The sequence below is a fragment of the Poecilia reticulata genome, linkage group LG3 (genome assembly GCF_000633615.1).
Source record: "Poecilia reticulata strain Guanapo linkage group LG3, Guppy_female_1.0+MT, whole genome shotgun sequence".
In the NCBI taxonomy this organism is placed as follows: Eukaryota; Metazoa; Chordata; class Actinopteri; order Cyprinodontiformes; family Poeciliidae; genus Poecilia; species Poecilia reticulata.
Genome location: NC_024333.1, coordinates 21,746,429 through 21,771,164, shown reverse-complemented (window position 1 = coordinate 21,771,164; position 24,736 = coordinate 21,746,429). Strand labels below are relative to the sequence as shown.

The following is a 24,736-nucleotide window of genomic DNA, read 5'->3' as shown; positions in this document are numbered from 1 at the left end:
GACAGCGCTCTGTTTTGAGTGAGTAAAGTTGTGGAAGCGCTGGGATAGTGGCAGCAAAGGGAGCTTGTTAAAAAAATGACAGCTCTGCCTTTCATGAGAAATAAGTGTGCACACAACTGAACGCATGCTGTGCGAGGATCTACAGGCACTGTACAAGTTTTGCGCTAAACATGCTTCCCTGCTGCTGGGACGGTGGAGCGGGACTGAAAGGACGTCCACGAACTCAGCACGACTTCTTTCGTGCCACATAAAGTTATTTTCTGTAAAAGATGTTTGACAAAATGACCACAGGCACTCGAGWGTACGCTGTGATTTTTATTCCACCAGTCAAAGTTTTGTCTCRTTTGTAAATGAGTTGTTCAATATGAAATGTGGCTTACAAAAATCAAAGRGACAGATAAGTAAACAAAAAAAATAAATCATCCAAGTCACAACTGACATCTCATGTTTTATTCGCCGAGGCAAAAGAAGTTAAAAGTATTACAGATTAAGTGAGATCTGTGCTCTAGTTCTCTCTGACATGCAGCCATTCCTTGATTTCAGTGCAGCCAGGCTTGAACAGAAAGGCATTTGAACCTGAGGACATTGGTTTGACAGCTACTCTCTTGTGAGTTGTCCCACAGTGCTTTACAGTGTACCTGCAGCTACCTCCAGATTGCAGGCACTCGATCTTCAACCCCGAATTTGCCCTCACCATCACATTTCATCCATTTTGAGGCGGGCTGCCGTGAAAGGCAAATGATTACAATCTGCTCCCCTGATTGAACTCGGCTAACCTTTCTGTAACAAATGTCTCAAAAATAAGCACCAGTAAATGTCACACTATTCCCTTTTCTTCCACCGGAAGGGCTGAGGGGTCCAGACCGCACTGCTTCATCTGGACAGCAATATCAAACAGGTAATCATAGCATTCACACCTGTAAAACACAATGATTTAGGGAAATAATTAACATRAAAAGYAGAAGTTGAAYGTGTTTGCTTAACTATAATAAAATAAATATAGTGTATATGCTAGGTTAGATTTATTAGGGAAAAAATATTGCTGGAAAAAATAAATGCTTACATTGTTTTTGCTTTTTCCCAAGACTCTCCCCAAACATAGACGCCATGCCGGCGAACAAGAACTGCACATGAATCCGGGTATTCTTCCATCGCTCGGGCCATCCTGTCCTTCAAGTCCTTCTCCTCTGGTGTGTTTTCAATAATAGGAACTACCAGCATGTCATCATACCTACAAAAGCCAAGTATCAAAACCAAAAAGGCACAAATTATTGAAACCTTCTGAAGCTGTCCATTTTATAGCAAGAATCTCAGTCCCTTACAAAGCACCATCACACCTTGAAATGTTCCACATCCCAGGCTGYTACAACCACAAACTTCAATACACTTATAACAACCTGAAAAGAGCAAATGTGTTGCTATTTAGCSTCTTTGAATCCGATATTCCTGATTAAAATTAAGTCTATATTTCTTCAGGAACCACCTCATTTCTAAATAAAGAGGCAGCTGCATATAGTCTAATCTCTATACACATAAAGCTGTTCTGGAAAAGCCTCAGAGGTTTGTTAGAAAAAAAAAAAAGTATGAATGAACAATGAATCATGAAGACCAGGAAGCACACCAGAGAGGACTGAGGAAAAGTCCTGGGTATATCAGCAGGGTCAAGTCATAAAACATTCTCCCAAACTGTGCTAATTAGAAGACAAACCTAGAAGAAAACCTGTTAAAGAGAAATGCAGTTGCACAAAGTTTTGACTCAGGGGAGCTGGATATAAATGCCCGTTACACTTTTCAGAATCTTTAATAAAATTTCAAAACCTGAGCATTGTTATGCTACGGCCTCAAAATGATTACTTTGTTTGGCCAAGCACATAAAGTACATGRAACCTTTTGGTTTGTGACATGACAAGATGTAAGAAAGTTAAAGGGCAGGAACCTTTTTACAATCCACTGTTAACTACCATAACGTTTCTTTGATACAAACAACATATAATTCTGGCTTTGCACTTAAATAGTCATTAGAAATATACATCTCTCTTTTCCTGTGTTGTCTGCTGCATTTTTCGTTTCAGGCAATAAGTGAAGCAAAACAATCATTTTCATTATGTTTAAGACAAAACAAATTGGATAGTTGAGTAGTTTGCTTTGGTTAAAATCTTCGTAAAGCTAAAACTAACTGTGGGAAACCAAACAGTGGACATTTCAGAAGCAGTGCAGACAAGTCTTAAATGTTAACAAATCCAATCAACCATCAGATGAGTGTGCGTCAGGTTCACTGGGAAAAGAAATGGCAAGACGGGGCCATGTAGGCACACTGTCAGAGAAAATTCTGGCAAACACTTATTATGGGGAAATAGTACGTGCATGCAGTGAATCAGATGTACGATGATTTATGCCTTTCCCAGGAGTGGTGAAGGACAAAAGCCAAAAAGCAGCGTAACCAGAGGAGGGTGAAAGTTTCCACCATAACATTTCACAGTGGATGAACCTGTTTCAGAGCAACACATTGATAAATTAACTTCGGAGGGAAAGTTTTCATTTAAATTACAAATGTTTGTTGATGAGCCGAATGTTTCTCTTTAACCAGGAGATTAAACCTTTCTCCTGACTTTACTAATGCTTGCCGTTTGATTACATACCGATAGTTTGTGCCTGAGGTGCCCTGACGAATCCCCTTTATCATCTCTTGGTGTGTTATCCTGAATTCTTTGCCAGGATACAGCAGCGTTGTCATGACAGCAGCCTTGGAGTGGGTGTGTATAACTGCCTGTGCCCCTGAGTTTTAGCAAAGGGATAAACAATTTCAGGTTTTTAAGTGTTGTACTCCGGTGCATTCTCTATTAAATGTTATTTACGGTCCAACWTAAGGAATAAAGTATAACACATGGKGAAATATGAAAGAAAAAACTAAATTGTGTATGTTGATAGATTCTAATTTTAATGACTGASCATCAATTTGAAGTGAGAGATTTTTTGAAATACTGACCATTGTTGACTTTGCCTTTATTAGTGGACACTCTTTAATGYKTTTATATGAAAACTGCAGCATTTCTTAAAATCACAACTCCCACATGTAAGATATGTGAGATGGCCTTATTAAGCATTTCCTGGAGATTTTTGCTAGCTATCCTGTGATTATCATGCAGGTTAGCTGTGGGCAAGACAACCGCTTCTAAATTCCCTGTTTTTTTCCAAAAAACAGAGAATTTTTGCCCTGTTTTTCGAAAAAAAAAAACAGGGTGTCTTTGCCGTGTCTTTCCCAGCAAAGACACAGCTGGGAAAGGGAAAGGATGAGTGATACAGGCAAACGGTAGGGAAACTTTAACAACATGTCTTCAAGCATGAACATTGTTGCTACAAGTTCAGTCTAAAATGAACCAGCAAAAAAAGGATCTAAAACCAGTCTGACTCAAACTCCCTGCAGCACATTTCATTTATCTGATCACTGAATTAAGTCTTGAATACATTAAGCTGACATAGTGCTGTAAAAAATAGGMAACTTTGTAACAACTTCCATTCACCCCATCTGATGTGATTTCATTTTCAGTGGATATTGGACATGATTTGATATGAGATTCTAATTGCATTATAATCTTGGTTAAGCTAAACTCTGTTTTGCGATGTCACAGCATTTGTACAAAACTTTAAAATAAAAATGTATAACATGATCTTTTTAGTAAAACTGAAAATGACAATATTATTCCTACCAATGAAAACATGTAAATTTATCTGACATGTATAATTTGAGCATGGTTAATTAGCCAAGCTATCTGCTCAGGTAGCCAGCATGTAGTTGGTTTTTAACATATCTGCTGCTCATGGCTTACCACAGTAGTTTTAAAAACAGTGATATGTGAGGTCTTTTAATATTCTTAACATCTGAAACATTTTCAAGAGCTCACTTTGTTTCTTTTGTTTGTTACAAAGAAAAAGCGTAGTACCCTTCATTTTGCCAGCTGACATGCAGTGTTGCATTACTCTATGCTCCATACAACCAGAGAAAACTGATCACTGGAAATTTATTTGGGATCTCATTAAAATAACTTTAATCTGTAAGAAAAGCAGGAAAGAAAGTTGGAACTAACACTTTAAAGCTTTTATATACTTCATTAACTCCAACTGGCTCTTGTCCATTTCATAAATAATATAACAGTGAGGGACAAACAACTCATTGCAACACACAGCTCCCATTCAAAAGAACTCACTTCATGCACAAAATATTAGATCAATACAACTTTCACCTACCATATTTTCACTTACAAATGAAGCCCTGAATGTGTTTGCTATAGACCCTAACCTTTAGGGTTAAATCTATAACTAGCTTTAAAGGAAATTCATAAAATTTGAATCTCCAGTTTCATTCTCTTCTTAAAGTATGCTGTCTTTCGGTAAGAAAAAAAAAAAGAATAAGATGGCCACTGACAAACTCAAATTGCAGTTCAGACACGGACAGGTCCATTCCTCACACCCTATAATTTAAATTCTCCTCCAGTCTTTTGCTGAAGTTTAAAGTTTATGGAACTTTAAAATGAATGATTGCACTCACAAAATGGATGACTTGTAACGTTCATATTAAAAGGTACAGATGGGTAGAAACAGGTTAGCATAAGTGCGACGCCATGTGTGAGGAGTGACTAACCTCTCATGGTGTAGGCGTTCATAAAAAGTGGCGTACACTGGCTTTTCTTCAACTTCTTCCAAGCAGGAGGACAACTGATGTCTCTCTCTTCTACGTCACACACAAACATATCTTCTGGCTGAATACAATCAAGAGATAAAGCATGAGAAATAGCCACAGAGCTACTGAGAAATGTGAGTCATCTTTATTGTGAACACTTTATAGTTAGGTTGAAAACTGCTCACCTGTATTCTCTCCTTCTGAACGCCTGATGGTGCAATGTAGATCTGATCACTATGAGTTATAGAGAAGTGGTTATACATTATTGCCAAGAGAAGAAAGAAAAAGCTGCAAGAGCATGACGTTTTCTTTGAACTAAGCTTGTGTTTTCCCTGCCTTGTAAAAAAAAATGCCATCATAAAACATGGGGGAAAAAATCCCCCATTACAAACCCCACATCCTAAATTACGTTTATTCTCGCTTCTCTGTTACATTAGATTTGAATTTCTGTCAACAACTGGCATAGAAGGTAAATATGATTACAATGCATGTCAATAGATCTTATTCTCCAACTACTACATTGAATTTGCTGCAAAAATTCACATTACGCAGGCTCAGTGGCAGCATCGAATAGAAGAGAGTCTGCAATGAAATGTAAATAAATGCAGAACTGCAGCATTAAATCGAAGGTGCTAGATGATCCTCTCTAAATCTTTGGAATAATCTTGTTGTAGAGTGTTAGCGTTTCCAAATAGAATGCAAAGGATGAAGCTATTGTAGTGAAGCCTATCGAGCTAACGTGTCCAGAGAAAGAGGCATTTTATTGATTTTGATAGGATGGTTTGACAAGGCTGCCTTAGTCTGTGACTCATTTCTGAGTCAAACCAAAACTGCAGCCGGGGGATCGAAACTTAACATCCATGCCTGCACTCACAAAACAAAAGAAAAAGCATTTTCTTTATATCATCCTATAACATTAGGATAATATCCACTCAATTGCTTGATCAATTTAACCTATGCTTGTGAAAATCTTGTTTGCGTTACCTCAAGGAATCCAATTGTTTATCATCTGAAAACACAATGAGGAGATAATAAATGTTGGGCCCAGACTAATTCTTTAAAGGCAAGGTTATTTCAAATTTAGATTTTGTTTTTGAAGAGGATGAAAAAACAGCCTCTGCACAGGGTCTACGCTGCAGAGGGACTAGGAATTTTATATGGGAATCTCGGGCATGGTCATTAAACAAGATGAAAGGGAAATTCTTCTTTGACTCATTTTAGCGTTTCAGTGTTTTTCTGTCTGAAATACCAATGCACATGGAGCGGCAGTCAGTGAGTCTGATTTAGCTTATTGGATGTTTCATCATGATCCCTTGTTGACTTCAATAAATGTCTGCAATTGTACATTTCAAACAGAGATTTGCTAATGGGCGGTACTTTCTTTGTAGCAGCCAAAACCACAGATTTCATTCAAGTAAGTAATAACCTGTCAAAGCCTTCAATTTCAATTCCAGTTTGTTGTAACAGAATTGTTGCCTTTACCTTCAATTTGCAAACACTGCCTTGACCTCCTACTGAACTTTATACAGCTAATTCATGGATAAAACTTCATATTTGGCACTGTTGGACATTTGCAACAAGTTATATGACATCAGAACAGGAGGGCAGATGAAAGGAATTTTCTTAAAGTAGATGGAATAGGCAATCACAGACGGACGACAAAGAATAAAAATAAACCCGCATTACTCTGCGGCAAATATATCCATATACGAACCCTCGTCTCAAACTGATCCCACCACCAGTCCCTGTCACCCATCCAAGCTGGTAGAAGAGCCGGCATAACTCGGGAATAAGAACACGGGGATGCTCCTTCTCCTGCAACACACACACACACACACGCACGCACGCACGCACGCACGCACACACACACACACACACAAAACCACTCACTAAGAAATAAGGGAATTATAGTTGAACAATGTCATTTCAGATGTGCCATAACAGCAGAAATGGGAGCAATAACAAATAAAATATTTTTGTAAGTTGTTTTTATAGACAAATAACACATTCCAAAGAGATAGTATTATGTATTTTCCAGGCACAGAGTGCCCTTTAATAGCACAATCCAGCAACTATTACATTTAATTTAGAGAGTAAATCAAAATATTGTTTTTGTCAGTTTCACTTTATTTATTTTAAATTGACTATTGTACTCCTAATTCCACTGACTGAACAAAATAAAGTTCTGTTTTTACATGCTTGACCAAGCTTTTGAAGTAATTGGTGCATTTAAGTCGATTCAGCACCATTTTTCTGTATCTGATCAGTATTGGTCGATACTAAACCTCAGACATCTCGATTGGTATCAGAAGTGAAAAAAATGGAACAGGTATGTTATAATCAAGCATGACTTAAAAGAAACTGGACTTTGCATTTTAACACCTTGAAATTGGATCTCTGTTGCTTTAAGAAACTCCTGCTCTTTCAGAGACTCCGCCTTCAGCACGTCATCACATCAATATTTCTCCATTAAATCTTTAATATTGTTCTTAGGAGCGTTGTGCCGAGAAGTAGCTTATGTGACGAGCTCGGCATATGCGCAGCTCCACCAGGTGTTTGCTGTTGCCACTAGTCTGGAGGAGGTGAGTGGGGAGGTGTGGTCTGTGAGGCAGAAGCTTGGCTCGGATACTGAAGCTCCAAGGAGGAGCTGTGTGGAAAAGGAGGAATGGCTGCCATGTCCACGGGTGTTTAAAGGATTTCTCAAACATACATAATACCCCAACTTTACATATGATTTGATCAGTGCATATGTGATAAAAAAATATCCTGAATTCTGTGCTCATAATTTATGAAAACTATATTCCAGACTAACTATGTAGAAAATGCTTCACTTTGTCTAAAACGACAGAATAAAACATAATCTACCTTCTCGATGCACCTTTTCTCAATGAATTTAGGCATTTAGACATGGCAGGGACAACTTGCTGAAGTCCAACTTGAGTACAAAAACGAGAAATAAAGGAGATTTAAAGGACTTTGAATAGCTAAGGCCTAACAGTCTGCTCTGAGTGTTTCAAAGACTGCTGATCTGCTAGGATTTTCAGGAACATCCATCAGTGGGGTTTACAGAGAACAATCGGAAATAGAGAAAATATCCAGTGAGTAGCAGTTGAGTGAACAAAAATACCCTATTGATGTCAGAGGAGAATTAGCAGATTGGTTTGATGAGACAGAGAGGCAGCTGACCAAAACTGGACAATAACAGATTGGAAATACATCAACTTCGTTGAGTCTGGGTTTCAGTTGCAGCATTCAGACAGGAAGGTCAGAATCTGGCATAAACAACATGAAAACAAGAATCTAACATGCTCTAAATCAACATTTCAGGCTGCTGCATGTGCAAAAATGTGGATAACATTTTCTTGGCCCGCTCAGGGGTTTATTACTAATTGATAATCAATTAAACATGACAGTGCACCTAAAGATTGGTGTTGAACATTTCTACTCTTTCATCTTCTAATTTATGGGATTAAACTCTTGACCAGAGGGGACCAAAGTGCGGCTCCGAAATGATACAAATTGGTCCCATCAGTGAAGGCAGTTGGTACAAAGATTTCTTTTTTATTTTTAATTAGGACAAAACTATGGCTCACTTCTTAAAATCCTCTTGCAAAAATGTCAGCTATAGCACAAAGTATTCATATTTTCATAATCTAGCTTTCTGCTTTACTTTTTCATAGTAAATAATACCACATCTTTTCACTGACTAGTACACTAAAGCAGATCTTGGCACACCAAAATCTGTGTTTCATTAAATTAATAAAACTTGGCTAAATGTTTTCAAATAAAAAATCAACTAAATCATGTTTTTATTGCTGAAAATAGACAATCTTTTTGAGTTCCTTCTATCAAGTTCAAATTAAATTACTAAAGTGGTTCACTTTCTTTTAATAAGGAAAACATGCCAAATGTTCTAGAAGTTTTGGACTACAACCATTTACACATTTCTTTCCTACAAAAAGAAAATAATAATAATAAAAGAAAATCTGACCATTTTATTTCAGTTGCACCTCAAGAGTAAAGCAGACACCTTTTATGACAATAAAGTCCAGATTTCGGACAAAAACAACAGATAGCTTGAAAGAGATAAAGAAATTCATTTTTAGTCAAAAGACAAAAACCAACACTGGACTGAGGAGGAGTTTCAGCTTTCAAGCATCTCCAACCCTGTTTTGAAACTCATTCCAAAGAAATTGCATAAGCAATACCGTCATGATTCAAGTGACCAAGCACACAACCCACTCCAAACAAAAGACCCAAATGAGCCAGGTGAGGAATGAGCAGGCTGTTGATTAAGGGGAATGTTTCAAAGAAGATGGGTCTCCATGTGCTTACAAAACAGCAAGTTGCTCAACTTCAAGCCTCCAGATTGACAAAGAATCACAGACGCGTGTTGAAACGTTTTCAGGAAACCCAAACAAAAGTCTGGACGCATTCAATTTAAACCTATTGTAGGAAAAGATTGTAGGAAAAGTTATTTTTCAGAACATAAAGGAAAAAAAAATCTCAATAAAGCTTTTTGTGATTTCAGTTTTTAAAATAGATTTTTTATTTATTTTTGCCATTTGAGAACTCTTGGTCCATGTTACAAAAAGTACTTTGAACATCCCTGCTCTAGACCTGAGGGGCCATTTGCTGTGTTTCTATTGACCAGACAATTGTGCAATTTGACAAACCGAAAATAAATTTGCTGAAACTACATGGCCATTTCGAACTCTCTTTTTTTTGATAAAAAAGTTTTAGCACTAGGATGAGATGTGTTGGAAGCAGAATGACGTCTAAAAGTTGCATAACTCTGGCCCTTGAGGACTCGAATTACATTTGGAATTTCTGTTCTAAAACTTCCAGGAGGATAAAACACCATGTAACAAAGTTAAAATGAACTCAAACCACTTTTTTGGACACAAGGATGACTCCTCCAGTGGTATCCACATAAACAAGCTAAGATCTCATTACAACAGAGTGCCTTTTGGATGTGGAGCAGCTGAAAAATCTGCAGAAACTCTGTGATGTTGACACGTTAATATAGAAAAAAAATCTCTGACAAATGTGTCCAACACTCAACTAAATCTATACAAAAAAATGTTAATGTAGTTTTATAGTTAAAAGAGAGCCCAACTATGCGTTATTTGTTATTATAAAACAATAAGAAAATTGGTAACCTGACTGGATTTGCAAAAAGTAACTAATAGTAAAACTTTAATCAAATTTGGAGCCTGAAATCACAAGGATCTCAATTTGAGTAAGATAAAACAAAAAAACACACTGATCAGGATGATTAAACTGACTGAAAAGTTACTAATATTTTCTTACTATAATCTACATTCACAACATAAAATGTTCATGATATAAATTAGTGCAGCTGTCTCGTTTCTTAATTAGCAGTTGATGTTGTAGCGTAACATGTAAATACATCTCTCGACATTTGTGTGTTTGTTCCTATAAAAAATTAACAAATTGACTACACTAAAAAATTACAGACTCATGAGACGGTTAGTGCAGCCAAGGTCAGTAAACCGGTTATTAGCAGGAAATTATTTTTTTCCCCCCTTCTCACTACTCTTTGGCATGCACAATGTTAGTGTTGCAGTTTATGTTGAGATTTTGGCTGAGATGTGATTTTTCCTTCTTTCCTTTTTTTTTTTAGGTAAGGTTCTTTAGAAGCTCTTATGCAATTTTGGCACCGTACTTTGAGGCGTTATCATGCTGGCATGCAGCTCTTCTGCCAAGCTTCTGCAGACTGGGAGTCATCTTGTCAGACAGAATTTTGGCATTTTCTCATGCAAACATGCGAACTGCGGTCGGCTTGGCTAGAATTACTGTAGGCTTAACTCCTTCAGAGCCCCCTAATAAAAATATACTAAGACTGGTCACATCTGACCAGAAAATGTGTTGCAAAACTCAATTTGCCTGCTTTGGAATCATGTCTACAGAGGTTGATGGTACATCCCTGACACCGAGTTAGGTGTCAAGTAAACTTGGATTTACACTCATAAACCTTGTGCCAATCCTGGAACGCTTGTATGTTTGCTAGTGTCTAGCTTATTCGAACATAAGGCTCTTTTCTTACAGCCTATTTTGCAGCTTTGAATGGACTATGTTTCAGCATTCTATCATGTTCTGGTATCCTTTTGTTTTTCCAGTCGCTGTGATTGCATTTACCATTTCATCTTTTACTTTCCGCATGCAGGCAACACACTGAAAGTAGTAGCAAGGATTTGTTGTTTAAAATTTATTTTACATCTCCACGCTGTTATTTAAAAATCACATTTGTTCTCAACTCTACATTAATATTATTACCTTTTCTAGTCTCATACTTCCTTATTTTTTTTAGATGGTTTATAAAAGAAAATGCTCTATTTGCCTGTTTATATATACTGCTCAAAAAAATAAAGGGAACACTTAAGTGTTTTAGTGTTCCCTTTATTTTTTTGAGCAGTGTATATTCAGCTATAAAAATGCTGAGACAGCATTCACCTTTTACTTGCTAAAAAGTCGACAGGATAAAAAATAAGCACTTTTGTTCTTTACTCCACTCTAGTTTCTCTTTTTATAGGCTTCAAAGTCTGTTGTGCTTATGAGTAATATTATACTTGCTTGTTTCTCTGCGGCATCTTGCCACACATCTGAAGAGCCGTTGCTAGTCCCACACAAGGCCGACATCTCCTGTGAGAAAATGAGAAAACCATTAAATGCATTAGATGACAATTCAGCACCTCATTAGAAGACGTCTGTGCATTTTTTATGTCAAATAAAACAGGATTAGGGCTCTTGAGTTACAAGGAAAATTGTTCTATTAAACTTAGCTTCCTGATGTCAACTAATTACCCAGTGGAAACATTTTAGTGGAAATACCAAGGAAGAGCTGGGAGGTGGAGATCTGAATACCTTATAACTTCTTCCATCGTTTTCCACTATAAGACAGTAACTGTAGTTTTGTATTAAACTGAAAGACAATTGCGCACCACTGGAAAATGCCCACTGTTATTTTGAATTAGTCTCAACAGTGAAAACTTGTACTCATCTTTTTTTCTTCTAAAGAAAATATATTGTATATAATTACTATGGAAGCCTGTCTCTGCCACCTCTGGTAAAAAAAATAAATAAATAAATAATTATCTCAAAATAATGAGATGGTATCTCAAAATCAAGATCCAGGATAAAGCGGGCATCCCCTCTCGATCCGCGTTTCCCCATCAGACATGTTTCCCGCTGCATCTCCGCACTGCCCAGTGCTGTGGGTGGTAACAGGTGGTTTTGATTCTTTCAAACACTTCCGACTTGATTGAAAAAATATATATCCTTTATTTGTTAAAATATCAACAACATAGAAAAAAATCTCTTACAACTTAGTTGAAAATGAAAGTTAACTTAATCTGACGTTTCAAGTTCAAAAAGTGGTCAGAAAATAATTTTACAAAAACCTCCCGTCATCACACCGGACATTTGCCCAAAACAGCAAACCTCCATCAAGCAGGTCCGGTGTGTTCTTAATTTCTCAACTTAATGGAAGGGTCTAACAGTTACCAAAGTAATCTAAACAATTACAAACACATAAATTAATGACAGATTTTGGTTCTAACTGTTAAATATATTCTAACTGTCCAAAGAAGAAATGTGTGTGTGTGTGTGTGTGTGTGTGTGTGTGTGTGTGTGTGTGTGTGTGTGTGTGTGTGTGTGTGTGTGTGTGTGTGTTCGCGTGCGCGCGACATTGTCTCAATTTGTATTTTTTTTTTTTTTACCAGTAGCTGAAACAAACTTCCATACATTACAAACTTTTCAACCAATAATGTGAAAGGAAAAAAAGTTAAACATATAGCGTCTAATGATTTTATATGTACAAAAATTTAAAACCTAAATGAAAACAAAAAAATAATTAATGTTAGTTCAGCCACTACAATCTATCATGTGGTTCAGGGGCAGTCAAACTTCATTCAATTGTTCAAATATATTATTTAGAGACAAAGCATTAATATATAATGAACATACTGATTACAGTGATGATGCTTTTCATGTTAGTGCTTTTTTTAGATGTAATTGCTGCAAAGGAATTAGCAGTTGGTCCATATCATGAACATGGCAGGCAGTTTAAGGGGGGTACTATAAATTGTATTCCCATTTATTGTGATTTTGTAGGAAATGATTTACAGGTAAAACCAGGAGATTATAAATATATAACTTCTCTGCTCTGACTTGTATGAAGTAATTTACTTTTTGTTGCAAATCTGGACTGAAATTATATATTTCTAAAAAACTAAAGGATCCAAAACAGTGATCATGTATGCTTTGTTGTAAGTAGTTGTCACTGTCATAGTGACTTGAGTAAAATGCAATCCAACATTCTTCTTGCATCAGAAATGTGTGACTAGTGAGAGTTTCGGTCCAACTTGGGTCTCTGTCAAACGCAGGTGGAGCCGTTCAGCTCTAATAAAAAGCCAGTTTTCACTAGTTTTACAACTGAATTGTTTCCAACGAAAGATTTCTGACTCTACATGTCAGAACACAGACTCTTTGATGAGCCATGCTATCATTAAACAAAGTATGCAAATCTTTATAGAGGGTGAAATGCGATCATGAGATGAAATTTTAATAAGAATATCCTAGCTTAAGCACTGTCAACTGACACATACCTGAAAAGAACATGGAGCTTAATATAAATGACTGGCATAACTAAATTCGGTCCATAAAACAAATTAACTTGCAGCAAATAAAAAGTAATTGCATCTGATTAATCCTACCTGCTCAGGAACAGGGCGGCATGATATCAGGAAAACAAAAGCAAATATTGCTGAATATAGTACAATTATCCCAACATTTCTCTCACTCCTCTCCATTCCAGCGACACACACAATGCCACAGAAATATCAAAGAGTTCTGATCTTGGCAACTAAGATTCATATCTAGTGTGGGGATATGAAACTATACAAATGGCCAAATATGCTAATAAAAAACACTGATTTATTTAATACAAGGCGCCTGAAATATTTGTCTGCCAATATTGCATCCAAGTTGCCTTTTGTTACAGTAATATTACGGACATCGGCGTTGCGATAATGACTGCTAATTCACTTTACTGTGGAAATCCACTATAGGATAAACACCTCATGGTATTAATGGCAAACACAAAATGACTTAAGAGGACTTTGATTATTGCTGTAAAAAACTGTAGACACTAATTATCAAGTTTTGTTGATATCACTGTCCTTGATGTCCAAACATAATATGGAAATTAGTGTCCAAAATGGTTAAACTCATTAAAGTGTTGGGGAAATTGTGATGATGGAAAAGAAAAAGAAAAAGAAGGAAAATGTGAGTTAGAGACATTCAACAGGGCTCTGGGATAGCGCTCCGTGAATCTGATAATAGCCTATGCAGATATATTTGGATGCTTTATTTTACTGGATTTCCTAATCAAGGAAGCTCTTGTGAATTCAATTTAAGCTGAACAACTAGAATAAATAAAATGCTGAATGACAAAATGGTAATTGCATCATCTGGTGTTGGCTGGAATAGATGTTCCATATTATTCGCATAATATAAAAGCAATAATGTATATTATTATAAACTTATGTTTACTCCAATTTGTTACTATAAAGGGAATCCTGCAATGACTGTCTGTGGATAAAGGGCCAGTTTTTCTTGTTCTTCATTTTTAGTTTTGCATTTGAATAGTTTTGTTTTTATATATATATATATATATATACTCTGTTTTGGTAGTTATTTTATCTGCCCTCATTCCTGGATCATTCTAAATTCAGCCCTCATATACTTATAAGGTTTGCTTAAAAAGTCAATTAGACAGCTGCACCTGCTGTTCTCACTAAAACGGCGAAAATAGAGCATATCACCCCAGTTCTAGTTCTTGGATTGGCTCTCTGTAGCTAATCACTGAAGGGCTTAGCACCATAATACATTAAAGATCTGTTGTTGTCATATCCATCCATCCATCCATCCATTTTCTTTACACCCTTGTCCCTCAGTGGGGTCGGGAGGGTTGCTGGTGCCTATCTCCAGCTGACGTTCCGGGCGAGAACGTTAGCTGGAGTTCACCCTGGACAGGTCGCCAGTCTGTCGCAGTGCATGTTGTCATATCAACTTTCCAAAACACTCAGGTCTTCTGGTTCAAGTTTACTGTGCTTCCCCAGAATCCATGTTTGCATTCTCCAAACATGGAGAGGCAGCATTTAGTTTTTCTGCTCCTTCAATCTGGAACAAACTTCCACAAACCTGTAAAAAAACAGTGACTTCCTACGAATGTTGTTTGTTTTTGTATTCTTTATTTTAATTTACTTAATAAACGATAGTGCATATTAACCAAGCTACCATGTAAGCATTCCAGATTGAGCAAACAAGGCTAATCTTTACCTATGTACTGTTAAAGCACTTTGAATTCGCTTGTTGTTTAACTGTAATGTCCTTTATAAATAAACTTCTCTTTCCTCAAATCCATTAAATTATGGTCACTTAACTTTTAGCACACGAGAAGCAGACAATCAAACTACAATGGCTGCATTTTTCCAAAATATATCAGCAGCTAAATTAGAGCAGCTGCAAATGGTACATGACCATAATACTTTAGGTGGCTAGGCTAACTTTTTCATTTTTTATTGAATAAGGTATTGCTCCTTCCCTCGAATTATGCTTTTAACTAACTTATGTACAAGAGCCCTGTAATATGCCAGCCGGCCCCAGCTTCAAAGCAGACTTTTTGTCTTTCCACTAAGTTTGATGATAATATAGCGGCTAACAGCCGAGACTAACATGCTGGTATTAGACGTTCGGTTTACGAAACTTCATTATGACGCAGTTCACCACAGCTGATTAGATTGGGATCCAAAATACTTAAAAAATACATAAACGGGACAATTACTTACCGCAATTTGGTTTTTAATCTACGATTAAATTCACAAAGTTACAAACTGATCACAGTGACGTCATTCACGTGCGACATCCAAACATGTCGATGACGCGAGTGGTCCTCCTGTGCTACAGATTGCTTACAGGGGACGAGGTGGGATGGTCAGTCAGTACAACTGAGGCAATCTAGCGCTCTCTTTCAACACACTTTCCCTTTTTTGTGGTGTTCCATCCCGTAGACCTGAATCTGTAACAAGGGGTGTGTTTTAGAAAACCAAAAACCTGCTCCTGGGGGATACAACAACGAGCCTATTGCCTGATGTGAAATAAGAGATTTGACCCAGCTTCAGCTTCCATAGGATGTAGCTACATCACTCAGGACTATTTTACAAGACTTTCAGATTGTGTTTCTGTAGGAGAGACTTGAAAGTGTATTTGACCTGAAATGTTTACCTTTGGCTCAACTGCATTTTATTTAGGATTATCAAAGGGGGATGGATATGCACTTCAAAACATGCATTGTTTTTAATTGTAGTTGTAAAACTAAACACTTCATAAACATGCACTACTTTGTGTTGGCTCATCACATAAAGTAAAAACAAATAAAAGAGTAAAAATACTGCGATGCTTGTGATTGTAACATGACAAATATGAAAAGCTGAAGGGGTAAAAATACTTTTTGCAAGATTATGTATCAGAATATTGTTAATTTACCTTAATTTACATCTAATACAGTTAAGAATAGTGTTGGCCCCTACCCTGCTTTATGTTTATGCATCTAGGTTATAGAAAACACAGTCAGGACAGACAAAAGGTTGCAATTAAATGAACATAATAACCTATCTACATGTATTATTTATCTTTTTTGCTATTTGAAAAACAAATCTGATGGTAAATAGCAGATTGCCAGGGGTGGTTTGGCACCTTTTTGTGCCAAACCACAAAAAAAGTGGTTTGGCACAGAACAATATGGTCTAATGAAGCACTCCACCATGTTTTTTTCTGGATTGAAAAGACCATGATTTTTTTTTTACACAGTTTTCTTGGCACATGTGTTATAGTTACAATTATATGCTTTCAATCTGTGTCATTCAAGTGTTTTATTGGCACTTCAAAGATAAATGTCAAGGCACATTTAAAAGCAGTTTAAATACAGCATGTAACTTTAGTTAAGACAACAGACATCTAAGAGCTCACTAATCTATTGAATACAGAAATCATTGTGTCAAAGACAGATATATACAGGTAATTCAATGCCTTAGAACAGGCAAGCTTTTGTCAGTTTCAGATTACTTTTTTTTGTTGTTTTCTTTTACTGAGTCACGCACATACTGAGCATGATAGAAATACTGTTTATCATCGCTGCAGCAGTCAAAAGTGAACAGTTTTTGTTCTCGCCTTGGACACAACTCATTTAACCTGACGGCTTAAATATTTACATCTGTATTTTAAAAACTAACTTGGAATTCTTATAAATCATTAAAATGAGATGTTTGAACAATTGATGTTGTCTGAGACAAACTAAATCTGAAGGTTTTTGGAAAAAAGTACTGTCACATTTCAGTCAGCATCTCACGAAAAGAAAGAAAAATGATCAAATAAACTCTTTTCAAAGACATGATGTAAATATTTCTGTTAAGACTTTGAGGTCTTAAACAAGTCTTCCCTTTTTTAGAGTTACTGATTGAAAAAAGTGCTTGYTTTTAATGAGAGTTAGGAAATATATTTAAGAAGTGTTCAGAGAGATTTGCTTTTGATAATTAAAGTAGACACCACAAAGGAACTGAACAAGCAGCTAAGGGGGAGCTTAAGGGAGCTCAGAGAAGGCTTTATTGTACACAAAGCAGAGTATTGGTTTCAGAACAAGAGGATCATTGACTTCCTGGTTTGTTTAGGTTTTCAAGACTTTGTCCTTTTTACAACGTCATAACATAGCTGGGGTTTTTTTTGTCTTTTTTTTCCAGTTTATACCAGATATACACCGAATAAAAAGATGCAGGCACTTTTTTTTTCTCAATGTCAGTTACAGTTTCCAAAATATTTTCTATTTGCAAAATGCCATAATAATAAAAGAAGGAATGTCATGTATTTATTTATTAATGACTTCAAAAGCAGAAGTTTGATTACTGTCTCTTTACACAATGAGAGAAAGCCCAGATGATGATGACATGGCTTTGGGAATTTCTGATAGATTATCTGAGACAAATGGAGGCACACCTGTGGATGTATTAAGGGCCACACCTGGAACACGCTGCTTTCAGGATATGTCTCATTTTTTGAGACATATTCTGTAGACTGATGAAATTAAAGTGGAACTGTTTCGCAATAATGATCATCAATACTTTTGGAGGAAAAACAGGGATGCTTGTATTATGATAATTTGGGGCTGTTATTTCCATAAAATAGATGGAATAATGGGGACAGAAACACTAGTGTGAGAAGCTTGTGGAAGTAAATTCAAAAGGTTTGAAACAAGTCATACAGTTTAAAAAACAGTTATCCGTGATTCTAAACAAATCTGTGTCAACTTCTGAATTTGTAGAAAGCTACAAAGAAATCACTACAAAATGTTATTGTTGACTATTTCTGGCATAAAGCAAGTAGAAATAATTGTGGTAATTGTAACTGACCTAAAACAGGAAATGTTTAGTTTGATTTACCTTCAGTCAGTGAGAAAAAAATGTGCATGTCTCTTTTTATTCAATGTATGTAAATATCTGGTGTCAACTGTATTTTCTGAAATCACTATTGAAGTCACACAGACATCTTTCAAGTAAATACAGGCATGTTTTATATGTTCAGCAACCAAAAGCAAACCTCTTTTTATTTAACATTTGAACAGGTTTCTTTCATTCACACTTGCCTTGACATGTTAACTGTTGGACCTCTTTCTTAACTGGCTAAAGTGTTGCTCTGATCAGGCACTCCTCTTACTGTTTACTTTGTTTCCTGATGGCAAGACTCCAACTGTGGCTCCCTGTAGAAATAAGAGCTCCAAAAAACATTGTTACAAGCAGCGAGAACTGTCTCAGCAATATTTTTTTTTTCTGACAGAAGTCAAATAAGGTCAGGCTGTTGGCAAAATAAGAGTCAAGATTTTACCCAGTAGCATCAGTGACATGAATGTTGGTCTTTTTTGTGTTTTGGTAGCAAATGATGATTAGATAGGTTTCATACAGTTCACAATGACTGATGTTTCTACATTTTGTGTGGAGTAAAATGAAATTAATAATAGTCTACATGTAAATACTTTGAAGAGACCAAAGACAAAGCACTGAATAACTAGACCACAAGAAAAGAAAATGCATATCTCATCATATCTGTCATCATGGACTAGGATACATCGGAAAGATACTTCAAACTTAAGCAGGAACAAGGAAATTGTAGATGCACAATTTTTCAGCTACATATAACTTGTTTTCCATGGAAAATCAGGTGATTCAAGGGAAATCGTGTAGAACAAGTTCTACAGACACCCATGCATCTGGAGCATATGAGGAAGAGATTTCAGACTTGACCATAACTACAAGCAATGCATAACAAGTTTGGAAAATGTCATGACACGGAAGAACTCGAATGTAGGAATATTGTTGTAGGAAAAATGTCCACACAAAGATAAGACTTAAAAAAAAACATCAAAATGAGGAAAACGTTGATTGACTCAGAAATGGTATACATATATAAAGTTGTTAACAAAAAACAACAAAAGATGCAAAAAAAAATGCTATAATATATTTTTTAAAGAAAACATCACACATATCAGACAAAAGTCTGGATATCTGTGTGTGACAGTGTGGGAATTTGAGGTGGTGAAGCACCAACTTTAAAGGCCTTTGAGCTTGTTCTTTTTGGTTTTAAGTTGTTTTAAGTTATTACATCAGGTATATATGAATAGCGAGAAAGACAACTTACTCTAGTTCTTTTTTCCACTGTCAATGCTCCTTCATCTTTGACTTTTCAAAGATAAACCTTCTCTAATAGAGCTGTCATTTTATCTACAGAGCAATGTCTGCAAGCTACCTTTGGAGCCATAACACATGGTTAAAAAAAGAAAAAAAAAGACTGTATGCTGCGCGTTTGCCTTACTTAAACCCTGACTATTCCTGAAGCCCAGAGTTACATCAGTCTTGCTCTCATTGAGCTCTATTGAATTGAACAAAGTATCGTGCTTTATCAATCTCAACTTGCTTTCCTTTCACAAAGAAGGTCTAGATTCTGCATTAAGATTATCTTTACATGTTTCTTCAGATGTGGCATTTTTGATTTATTGAAACTAATCAACTGCAAATGCTTGTGAGCAAAAGCTGACACTTCCTTCAGTGAAACATAGAGGCGTTGCCAGAATTAATCAAGCTCTACTCTCAGCAGGAGTCAAATCAGGTATTATTTTAAAGCGAAACTCATTTCACCATGATTTTTGTTGCTTGAATATGATTTCTGAAACATGGTAATTGTAATAAAACATTGCACAGATTTAGCAGTGATCCTTCACGCTGCGGGAAAGCTCGAGTACTGTGCAGAAGTATTTGCCCTCTCTGGCAGCCTGTGGTGTAGTGGTGGAGCTGGCGCCCCATATAACGAGGCTATAAGTGCCTGGCACAGCCATCTGGGATTCACTTCCTAACCTTTCGATCTGTGCTGCATGTCGCCCCCACCTCCCTTTCTCTGCCCATTTTCTGCCTGATTGCTGTCAGTAAAAATCTTTAAAAATAATAAATGCTGTCTTATTGAATTTCTTCTGTTTTAGCATGTTCCAAGTCACCAAACTAATTTTAAATTCAGGCAAAGATTAAAAAAAAGCAAATGATTATTTCATTATTAAGAGGAAAATGTTACTGAAACCAAGTTTTCTTTTCCTCATTGGCTTTTAAGTCAGCTTGTTACAAAAAGTGTTTTCTGAAACCTCTGAGTTCAGTAGAACTGATAGTGGCCACTTCTTGAAGAAACAACACATTTAAAACAAAACTCAGCTGCAGCATGATAAGAGGTAGAATAACCTGCACTTGTTTAGGACTTTATCTAATCAGAGATCTCTAATCTTTTTCACACTGCAATCATTCATTCACCTGTTCACACTGCATCTCTCCTAGTTTGATTTATTCTAGACAATGTCGTCTGATCAGTGTTTGCCATCAACAAGAGGAGCATTTTTTTCCCTTGAGTCTACATTTTATTGTTTATGTGGTACTAATAACAGACATTTCTTTTTTATAAAACACAGTTTATTTTCTGTCAATATTCTAAGAGCACGTGGATGTGCAAAATACTAGAACTTGGGCTGTTAGACTGGACGTTACTCATCTGGACCTTAATAAGCACTGGCAGGGTAAAAGCCATACCTTTTAAATTGTAATATTCAGCATTTGGTGTTCTCATGAATTTCTTATAGCTATAGAGATCTTAAGAGCTCACCAAACCTATATTTATTAGATTTTGAATGAATGAGTCAGAACAAAATCACTAAAAATAAACCATTCCAACATGATGACTTAGAAATCAATTTGAAGGGACAGATTTATAAAATCGACAATATGAAGACTAATAAAAAAGAAAAGTTTATCACAACCTTGGTATGTGATTCTCACTTAGTGTAGCCAGTCACTAATATCTCTTGAAGGGGATACATGGTTAAAGATTACAAAAGTTGGTGCTGAAGACTGATGTGAAGGCTTTGCAGCTGCTCGCACTACTGCTTTGCAACAGGAAGTTTCTGGTTTCACCTCTCAACCAGGAACTTTCTGCATAAAGTTCATGTTTTTCCCTCTGCATGAGTGGGTAGTCTGGTTTCCATCTACACTCCAGAAACTGCATGTCATTTTCATTGCCAAGGATGAGTAATAAAGACTTAAAATTTTATTACAGTGTTTTGTGACATTTATTGTTATAACACTAGAAGCCACAATGACATGATATTTGCTCTTCAGGAGAAATTTCTCGGGTTTATAGAAGGTTCTTCTACTTCTAAGCCTCACACCTTTTATGCATCATCTACAGCTATCACATCCATTACCTTTGATTGTTTGTTTTCTCTCTGTTTATTTTTTCTGCTCAGAGAAGTCTCACTCGGCCTGTTTATTCTCCTTAACGGTGGCACCTTCCTGGAGGGTGGCCAACTATTGTGGCCATTATTTACGGTCGGTTTTTATAGATGAAACACACAGCATGTTTGTCCAGAAAGAGAAATTGCTGTAAAGGYAGCGCTTGATGCAGTCAGCTGGATTCCCTCCGATTTAGCATTCACACTCAGCTTTTCACCATCTGGGAGAATTAGGAAGAGGCAGTGATATTTTAAACATAGTCAAGACACACCATATGGTTGCCAGCATAAATCATTAAGGGTAATCCCTGTCATTTGCCTCCCATGTAAACAGATCATTTTCTTTGCTGCCAGGCAGCGCGGGATGATTTGGCAAGTTAAAATTGCATCCAGCAGCTGACACAACTGAGTGAAATGGAAGGACGTGGATCTAATAAAGTGCTGTATTTTATTTTGTGGTTTCTGTTTACACTCGTTCCCTTTCCTCCCACTCTCCTGTAGCTGCAGAACTAATGGATTAAACTTTTTGAAAGCACAGAGGTGAAACATTCAAGTATTTTTTTTTTGTATAACCTTATATGTAAAACAGTTATTACAAGCTCTTATTTTTCAGAAATGTTTACAGTGAGCCAGGATTTGCATGCTGCCTCTGATTTTTAATGCAGGTCACTGACACACTGGACCCCTAATGTTTCTCCCTCTTTTCCACAGTGGCAGCACATTTGAGTGCTGCTGTTCACAGGTCACTGGGCTCAGTTGCCTCGGGATTTTGGACATTGGAACAATGTTAGCTTCCATGGAACATGAGATAACGGTGAAGCAGAGGATGAGGGAGGACAGCTGCTAATTGGCTTGGAAAGGCCATTGGACATGCCCTTGAAGGGTTCCTGCAAGTGTTTATCAATTCATATAATTCATTTTACAAGAATGGGAAAAGGAACTTTTTTCTTCTTATCTTCTACATTCAGTCTGAAACTTTATGATAATGACTTGAAGAATTCACATGAGAAAATGATGTGTATGCTAAAATGTAGACCCTTAAAAATAAGATGCTTGGCCAAATGTGCTTGTGGACAGACACTGCTTTTGAGAAACTGGCTTTTTGCTTTCCATCGCTTAAATATAATGAATTTTTAATGAAAAACCTCATAACCCTGGGGGCTATGTGTTTGCTGCTTCATAACCAAGTCTGCTTTTGAAAACTGAAAAAAAACTATTCAGGCAAAATTAAATACTGCTTCAAGTCCAAACATCTGAAGTCTCTAGAAAAAGGATTGCGCCATTACCATTTCACCCATCTCAGATGAACCTTTGAAGTTTGGGTCTTGCGGTTACATCTCAAACGGATCAACGTTCTGATGTTTTAAATTCTTAAAATTCTCACATTTCTACACACTGTACTTGTTTAAGTATTGGAGTGGTCAGTTTATCTGGTCAGTTTATCTGTCACAGTGACATCTTTTAGCTTTAATATTGTAGATCATCAACAAAGAAATAAAATCATGAAATAAACCTATTTAATCCACAAAATATTCACTATGTTGTGGAAATAGGAAGTTATTTCTATTTTATAAATAATAATTTCATGTYTTAATGGTGAAAAGTTAGCTGCACCATCTTGGGGCTACAAGAAAATGTAACTATTCACCGAACCTAATGAGTACTTGAGTCCTTCTAGTCTGATAARTGCGACAGTGACTTAGTTTCTCATCTGTTCATGAATGCCATCARATCAGGGCATAATGTGTTCACATATTTTATCTCACTTCTTATTGTATCACAAGTTCAGTTTAATCAACCGCTTGATTCTAATGGTCTGGCAGAAAGCAGGCCTGCGTATGGGTAGTGAAACTGAACTCAGCTGTCACAATTTTTTTTATTTATTTTTTTTTATTTCCTTTATTTAACCAGGCAAACCCCATTGAGATCCAGATCTCATTTTCAAGGGGGACCTCATGGGCAGAAGTCAGCAGTGCACAGCAACCTACAAAACAAAATTGATTAATACATATACACAAGTAAAAACCGGTTAATCAAAGGTAATTCATGATTTAACAGAAGGTAATTACTTCCATGTTTGTTTGTTTTTTGTTCTTTATAACATATCATTCTAAAACATTTAAATGCGGAACAAAGCTAAAACAAAAGAATTCAATAAGCGACTGTGTTRAACATAACATCAGTCTATTTCCTCATGCTTTACATCATAGAACTTATTCTTCCTGTGTGACGTAATTTGAAATCTACCTTGTATCACATACCGACTAGACAACCCTGAAATGAGCCTGACTGAGAATCACAGCAGAGTCTAGCCACAGAAAACTCACCATTACACCCATGTAAAGGCGAGTGTTGTGCCTGAACCTATTCATTATGTTGTGCATCACAGCTAATATGCTGTAAAATTCCATTCTTTCCGGTGGCAGAAAGCAGAGCCTGTGCTGGGTGTGGAATACAAGCTTGGACAAGCACTCACCCACTCATGCTGAGTAATTCATGACGCATGTCGCAACTTCATGTATGAGCCAGATAGCCTGGAGCTGCAGCTCTTCTGTGACGCTTCAGTTTTGTCAAGTGCAAGCGTATCACAACAGCCATTATGTAGTATACAATACACACAACCTGCAGGGGGATGATAAAGAGCTGAGTTTGTGGCAAAACTTTTCAAGCTAAGTCAAAAATCACAGCTTTAAAGGGTTACAGGCAAAGGCAAGGGAAAAGGGGGGGAATTAAGTTCCTGTCTTTCTTGACATGAGAAGGACAGAAGATGGAATAAGACAGTGCAATGAGATGGGTGTGTTGTTTGATGTGTCTCACAATTTAACATAATTTATGATGTGCTGAAGACTTGAACAGTTTCCAGTATGTTTTCCAGTAAATAGATAATAAATAAATAAATGTTAAACCAGTTTCACACAGTTTCAAGTGTCGTTCCTATGTGTTTCCCATACCCTAATTAAAATGCTATATGAAGTGGAGTACWTATCATTTTCTTATATATTTTCGTATATATACTTATATATTTTCTTATGTCAACCCTAACTTGCAGCTGAATCTTTYGGCCAGTTTCGACAGTGACAACAAAGACAACATGCATCATGATTTTAGCATAAACAGTTTTTATTGTAAGATTAAATTCTTGTTTGCCAAATTATGTAATGGGT

At 36.5% G+C, this 24,736-nt stretch overlaps 1 protein-coding gene across 1 annotated transcript; it reads right to left on the bottom strand.

Moving 5' to 3' along the window:
• Positions 1 to 302: 302 nt before the first annotated feature.
• On the bottom strand, positions 303 to 15,708 carry apip (APAF1 interacting protein). Its single transcript, XM_008405694.2, has 8 exons — positions 15,553 to 15,708; positions 11,276 to 11,344; positions 6,393 to 6,493; positions 4,864 to 4,912; positions 4,640 to 4,757; positions 2,640 to 2,775; positions 1,064 to 1,231; positions 303 to 917 (listed from the first exon to the last, which is right to left on the bottom strand). The coding sequence occupies exons 2-8, from the start codon at positions 11,339 to 11,341 to the stop codon at positions 818 to 820; spliced, it is 738 nt and encodes a 245-aa protein (XP_008403916.1). The 5' UTR covers positions 11,342 to 11,344; positions 15,553 to 15,708; the 3' UTR covers positions 303 to 817.
• Positions 15,709 to 24,736: the final 9,028 nt, after the last annotated feature.

Bases quoted from the DNA above. Each gene is read 5' to 3' on its own strand.
- apip (XM_008405694.2), bottom strand. From the start codon at position 11,341: ATGTCGGCCTTGTGTGGGACTAGCAACGGCTCTTCAGATGTGTGGCAA. The intron at 4,913-6,392 runs GTTCGTATATGG...TATAACTCATAG, and splicing joins GGGATCAGTTTGAGACGAGG to TGATCAGATCTACATTGCAC. The intron at 4,758-4,863 runs GTGAGCAGTTTT...GATTGTATTCAG, and splicing joins TTCAGAAGGAGAGAATACAG to CCAGAAGATATGTTTGTGTG.